Source organism: Brachycentrus maculatus, unplaced genomic scaffold (assembly GCF_059751285.1).
Source record: "Brachycentrus maculatus isolate JH-2025_06_01 unplaced genomic scaffold, ASM5975128v1 h1tg000393l, whole genome shotgun sequence".
Lineage (NCBI taxonomy): Eukaryota > Metazoa > Arthropoda > Insecta > Trichoptera > Brachycentridae > Brachycentrus > Brachycentrus maculatus.
In genome coordinates, this window is record NW_028281142.1 from 307,501 (window position 1) to 315,000 (window position 7,500).

The 7,500-nt window shown below is 31.2% G+C and overlaps 1 protein-coding gene across 1 annotated transcript in view; it reads right to left on the reverse strand.

The window, feature by feature from the left end:
* Positions 1 to 4,702: 4,702 nt before the first annotated feature.
* Positions 4,703 to 7,500, reverse strand: part of LOC148303004 (uncharacterized) — a 7,706-nt gene continuing 4,908 nt past the window's right edge. Inside the window, exons 5-6 of the mRNA XM_088270719.1 lie at positions 5,695 to 5,803; positions 4,703 to 5,169 (exon numbers count right to left, since the gene is read on the reverse strand). Coding sequence (XP_088126845.1) covers positions 4,960 to 5,169; positions 5,695 to 5,803 — 319 coding nt within the window. The 3' untranslated portion in view covers positions 4,703 to 4,959. The remainder of the gene's footprint in view (positions 5,170 to 5,694; positions 5,804 to 7,500) is intronic.

Consider the following 7,500-nt stretch of genomic DNA (forward strand, 5'->3'; position numbering starts at 1 on the left):
TTTTAATACATTGTATTATATTTTTAAACTTTAAAAACATTCTCCTGAAAAATCAAGTTTTTTGATTTATGACGTTCTTGAAAGGAGTGAGCGATATATGGATTATGTCCCGTAATGCTTAGACTTCCATATTCTTCTTCATCTATATTGAGATGTCAAAAAAATAATGTGAGTAATATAGGTGTCTGAACTTGAGATGAACCATCCATTGTTTTTATACGAAAGAATATGCAAGACTGACATTTTTTTATGAGGTCAAAAGATCTTGCATCCCTTCCGTCACTGCGACCATTTTAGGTCTATTGTGACCTCCCTTTGCATCACAACTCACTCTTAAGACCTACATGAGTCATGTAGCTCACGACCTGTCTTGGTGGTAAGAGCTTCGCCTTCTCAGAGTCTACTAGTGTCTGACATTAAAAAAACATTAACTAATTTATATTTCATTTCATTAACTGTTTCGCCTGTCGCTTTGTGGTACTATCTATCTATTTTTAATTGAGTTTTACTTGGCAAATACCCTATTTTTCTAGAAATCTATAATGGATTATTATTAGCCATTTATATATTGATACTAAGTATCAATATATCGTAGTCGTACAGGAGAAAGTGACCAACTACCAAAACGTAAAATGTTCAGGAGGGCCATTTAAGTCACTTTTGCTTGGAAAGAAAATAAACATCAATGCAGTTAGTCATTTTTACTAAGTCAATATATTATACTTCCAAGTTTAAGATCGTTTGGGATTTTCTCAGGACAATATTAAGCTAGTAAGATAGCAAATAGTCAGTGATCACGTTTTTGTTAAACAATGCACTTGGTCACTTTCTCCTGTATGACAACGATATGAATGGCTACGCATCTGTTGCGTATATTTTCTGTTTTATATGTGTATACTGTTTTTTTTTTGCTGTTGCCTTATAGCACTTATTTTTACTATATTGCTCCTCTCAACTTGTACACCTTAAAAGTGTTAATTTTTTTTTTAATTTATTATTTTTGCTTTAGCTCTAAATTAAGTTTGCCTTTTGCTCTTCTTAACTTTTGCTGTATTTTATTCTTCCTGTTTACTTTTAACTCATTTAACATTTGTGATATTTTGTAATTGCAATGTTTCAATTACCTGTTTTTTTGTTATTCATTATTGTAAATGTATTTATGTTAACGTTCTGTTAAATTTTTATATAAAAAAAATAATGAAAAAATGATACTTATTTTGATGTAATCAACATTATTATCAAACACCAACTTGTCCTTAACCCAAGTCCTTAAGAAGGGATAGTAGCTGTGTTTCTTTTTTATCAATGAGAACATGGAGAATAGGTGTATGCATTTATTCATTGTCTTCCTCTTCCTGGCTTCATCCCAAATGATCGTCTTTGTACACTGTTAGGGTCAGCTCTCCTTGTCCTCTGTTAGTCCTTTTATCATATACAACATCACCTAGATCATGCCTACAAATCGTGTTATCTTTCTGTAGTATCCATGATTTTTTTGTCTTCCACCAGATGTCTTTCGAGAAAGATCCATGGCGATCGCCTGATTTACAATATGTTCAGGTTCTCTACACCCTATGTGCCCATACCATCTCAATTTTCTTTCATCTACCTTACTATTGATATCAGTTGCACTCAGGCTTCCACGATTTTTTTTTTATTTTTATTTTAATTGTTTATTTCTTTTTCATAATACATAGATACATTCAAATATACATATTCATTTCATATATACATTTATTATATGTATTACGGCTCTTTAGAAATGGCCTGTGTTGAGCCGATTACTAACATGTTTATACAATTTTTATATTATTTTTTAATTTTTTAATAATATATATATTTTTTTGATTATTAGATTATAAACATAACATACAGGAGATACAAAAATAATTTACAGTTTAAAGGTTTTTCAATAATATAATTACACCTGGACTTTAATTAATTCACTTTCTACCTTGTCCCTTCCAATGCGAAGCAACCATCGACGGACACTGTTCTTAAAGACCTGATCACTCCTGGAAATCTTGATGGTTTCGGGCAGCAAATTAAATATTTTTGGCGCAAGGAATGAAAAAGTTTTTTGAGGAAAACGTTTTTTAACGGCTGGGCCAATATAGTTTTTATTTAATGCTGCCCGGGTTCGGATAATTTGTTGCGTTCTTACCTTTTCCATTTTATTCCAGAAGTGAATCAGGATTTCCTTGACGTCCGAATACTTGAACCCTTTATATTGTCTCTAAGCTACACTCCAGCTGACCATCTAAACATTCGCATTTAGGAATTTCTAGTTACCTTCTAGTAAATTGTCATATGGTTTTTTTTATGTATTAATTTTTAAATCAAACACAGATTCTTTCGAGTCTACCAAGTTGTATTTTATTAACAAAAACACAAAAAAAAAATATTGTGACAGTTGATTCGCCTAGTTACGGTATTTTCAAACGAATTTCGTTTGGAAATACAGAATACAAATACAGACATTCGTTTGAAAATGCCATAACTAGGCGAAACAATTGTCACAATATTATTTTTTATGTGTTTTTGTTAATAAAATACAACTTAGTAGACTCAAAAAATCTGTGTTTGATTAAAAAAATAATACATAAATTAAAACGGACTTCTACAAATTAAACGCCAAATCAATAAATATCATATCGTTTATTATGGGTTTATAATTACTTACTTTTATATGAATTTCAATTCCATCAATTTAATTTCAAATGTTTATTATCACTGTTAATCGATGATCTTGCCATTTTTAAAACCACATTACAATATTCACCGTCTTTTATCAGTACTTGAAATAATTTTTAAAGATATGATTTAAAAGAGAAAATGTATGTTAGTCCAAAGTTTCCTCTTAAAACATCTCAATACTAATAAAGTGCATCTTTTTCGTAGAATTTCATACATTATGTTATATAAAGATTTTAACTGATAGATATGTATGTAAAAAAAACATATGTGTCAACATTCTAGATTAAAATGGTATGACACAATTCAATCATGTAATGCGTGTACATTTTAATATATGTATATATATATATATATATATATATATATATATATATATATATATATATACATAAATATATATATATATATATATATATATATATATATATATATATATTTATATATAAATATTCTTCTTCTGTCCCTTATCCGCACCCAATGGTGCATAGGGCACTGCATCGTATTAACGCATTGTTATCTTGATCTTTACTTACATGAAGGCAAGGTGATCACTCCTGCGCTTCAGGGACCAGTCCAGGATAATATTAGAAAAATGTTACAGTGTAAAATCACTAATATTTATTTTCAACCCCTCCTGGGAATCTAACCATGGACCTCCAGCACGGTAGCTATTACTGTTATCTTTTTTTTTCATCTAATGTCTTTAACAACATTAACAAATATATGTACTATAACAATTGAGTAAATACTAATAAAAATCATCACTTACAATAATCATCATTATCATACAATACATTACGATATATTTTCAAAACAATTCGTCACATAAACGACAGTTACATACTAGAAAGAAACCTGCAAAGACTTCCAGATTGGTGCAATAAAATTGAATTCTATCTAAACTCACAAAAACTCCAAATTATGAGAATCTATGAAATCCAGAATCCAGTACTTTTTTATTAATCGATCAACAAAGTATACCAAGAATCTATATGAGAAATAGAAGATCTAGGTATAACCCTTGACACCAAACTCAGCTTTCTATAGCACATAAACAAAATAACCAACAAATGTATGAGAATGCTCAGTTTATTAAAAATTATCACTAAAGCTTCGATAGTATAAATACACTAAAATTCCTGTATAAACGTTAGTAAGGAGTCAATGGAAATATCCCACTTTTAGGAATTTCCCGAACATCTACGCCATAGATAAGTTATTTGAATGCAAATTATTTTAGAATTTTAGATTATATTATTAAATTAATATAATATAACTTGTGAGAATGTGTCTATATACTGCAGGGTGTCCCATAATCCTTTTAAGGGGTGTTAGATCACCTCACGACTCACCATGAAAAAAATATGACCTCAATAAAAGTGCCTTAGTTTTCAAGATATTTCCACTTTTATTAATTTCCCGAAAATCTAGTCCTTAATTCAATTTTCTGTATACATTAATATATTTATATTTATATATATATATATATATATGTATATATATATATATATATATATATATATATATATATATATATATATATATATATATATATATATATATATATATAAATATATATATATATATATATATATATATATATATATATATATATATATATATATATATATATATATATATATATATATATATATATATATATAATTATGATTATGTATAATTCTTATTCCAACTTGACTAAGCGATATTTTCTGGGTGGGTACTTACTCAGCCATATTTTGTTTACATATATAGTATTATATAATAAAACAAAACATACCAACAAAAAAACTTTTAAGTATATTATCACTAGAAAAAAGATTCGCCTAGAGAATCCCAACTATCCGAGCTGTTATAATGTGGGTTTGAGGGGAGATCATAGTAAAATTCAATGTTTTCTGCAGTCATAATGCTTTATTATTAGGTTACATTAAATATAATAATATATATACATGTGATCAAGTGAGATGAAGTCGATTAGATGTGTTTATAGTCGAATGGAAACTTGGGTGAATGTCGATTTAGTGTGTTTATAGTCGAGTGGGAACCTGGGAGAATGTGGATTAAGTATGTTTATAGTCAAGTCAGACCTGTGATAATGTTGGTTAATTGTGTTTGTGGTCGAGTTGGACCTGGTATAATGTATATTAAGGGTATTTATAATCGAGTTAGACCTGGGATAACCTCGATTTTGTGTTTTTATGGTTGAGTTCGACCTGTGATAAAGTCGATTTTATTAGTCATTGATTATTCGATAAGTGTTTAATTTCTAGAAAGACCCGTGAGAAAGTCGATCAACTCCTGCAGTGTCATTTCGGTAAGGAATCGATTGGTGAATCCCATGACGATATTACCAATGACTTTAGACAAATTGGCTTGTTGCATGGCAAAAACGTCGGGTACCAGCTCTGCAATGAGTTCGTTGAAGAGGTCGCCGGCTGCTCCCCCTCCCATCAGACCCTCGAGATTAGACTGGAATACGTGAAAAACAGATTTAATTTTTTAATAATTAATAATTAAACCCTTATCCGCACCCCAATGGTGCATAGGGCACTGCGTCATACAAACGCAGAGTTATCTTGATCGTTTACACATGAAGGAACGGTGATCAGCCCTCCGCTTCAGGTACCAGTCCAGGGTAATATTGAATAAATATTACAGTGAAAAAATCACTTATATTTATTTGAACCCCCCTGGGAATCGAACCCGGGACCTCCAGAACGGTAGCCAAGCGCGCTGACCATTACACTACGGAGGCGATATTTTTTAATATCATAAATTATAAGTTGGGATTGGTGGTGTAATCAAACAGACTTGCAGGCTCTGGTGACAATTCTCTCACTCCTTTCAACAACGTCATATATCAAAAATCGTGAATTTTCAGTTGTGCATGTTTTCGGAATGCCCAGAAAATGTACTATATCCCAGTAAAAGCGGCATATTTTTAACTTAATATTTACCCGTAGGACAAACTGCAAAGGAAGATTATTTTATTACCTTGAACTTGACAATCTTGACAGCACTTTCAAATTTACTCATGAAAAGGTTACCATCCCTGATAACTAATGTTCCAAAGCTGTCTATATCCATGCCATCAATTTCAAATCTGAAACATTATATCCAAATAAAAAATATTTTTGTGATAGTCCAATCAAAATAATATTTCTCAGTGTTGGATCTTGAACGATAAAAATAACTCCTAAAACAATAATAGCGATGTTTATGGTGTAGTTTTGGTTAAGAATACCAGTAATTATTTGTTTTTTAGGTGTATATGGCTTATTACTATAATATATTAAGTAAAATTATGTCCGCCTCTGTAGTGTAATGGTCAGCACGCTCGGCTACCGTTCTGGAGGTCCCGGGTTCGATTCCCAGGGGGGTCAAATAAATATAAGTGATTTTTTCACCGTAATATTTATTCAATATTACCCTGGACTGGTACCTGAAGCGGAGGGCTGATCACCTTTCCTTCGTGTGTAAAAAAAACGATCAAGATAACACTGTGTTCATATGAAGCAGTGCCCTATGCACCATTGGGGTGCGGATAAGGGTTTTATATATTTATTATAAAATTATGTACTACATACTCAGTAAAGAGAGATGAAAGAAGACTGATTACATCTCTCAGAATTTTCGTGAAAACTATGTATGATAGGTGTTCGAATGGTGAAATTGGAAAGGAATGAAGGGTAAGACAAGCATTTTCGAGCGAATTAAGAAAGTTGTGCTACGATGCTTTGGACACGTGGAACGAGGGGTGAAGGGCGTTTTTATAGAGAAGTAAAACAAACTTACGAGGTGAATGTAGTTGAAAATAGGAGGACAAGGATGAACGAAGGAAACTTGGTTTAAGCTTATTTTTTGACATCTCATCAAAGATGAAGAAGAATATGGAAGTCTGGGCATTTACGGGGATGACGACCGTCATAGACTGGGTCAAGTGATCACTTTACACACGCGTAACATTCAGCAATTCTACCCATGATTGACAACTACACTTCTCAAATTCTTGGAAGTTCTGTATATATGAACCAATTTAGAAACCTTGTTCTTGAATCACTAGAACTTCACTAGAGACATCTATTGGTGAGATGTAAAGAAGCTTTTTATTAAGCAGAAACTCTTAAATTAGTATCTGAGGACCGTCATAGGCTGGTTAAGTGATCACTTAAACCAGCATATGACGGTCGTCAGCCCCGTAAATGCCCAGACTTCCATATTCTTCTTCATCTTTGATGAGATGTAAAAAATAAAATGAAAATAACTCCTGTAATTGGAGATAATCCAGATTTTGTGAATAAGTATTTGGACACACTCAAAATGTTGGTTTAAACTTTATAAAAGTAAACAACTTTGTTTTAACCACTTTTTATTGGTACACTTTATCCAACCGGTTTCGACAAGAACCTTGTCATCATCATGGTTTATGTACTAAATTCTAAAGCATTGAAATACTCAAATTAATTACCCTTCCCTTACCAAAAACTTCCACGCACTCCGTACACCAGATAAAACATTTAGGAGTTTTCAAACTATATTTTAGATCATATTTCTTAAATCATATTTGCATATGGTGTACGGAGTGCGTGGAAGATTTTGTAATTAATTAATTTCGTAATTAATTTAAGTATTTCAATAACAATAAACCATAATGATAACAAGGTTCTTGTCGAAACCAGTTGGATAAAGTGTACCAATAAAAAAGTGGTTAAAACAAAGTTGTTTAATTTTATAAAGTTAATAAAATGTGCCACAAAGTATCTGCGAAAAACATACAAGAAATGAAACTTGGTACGATCA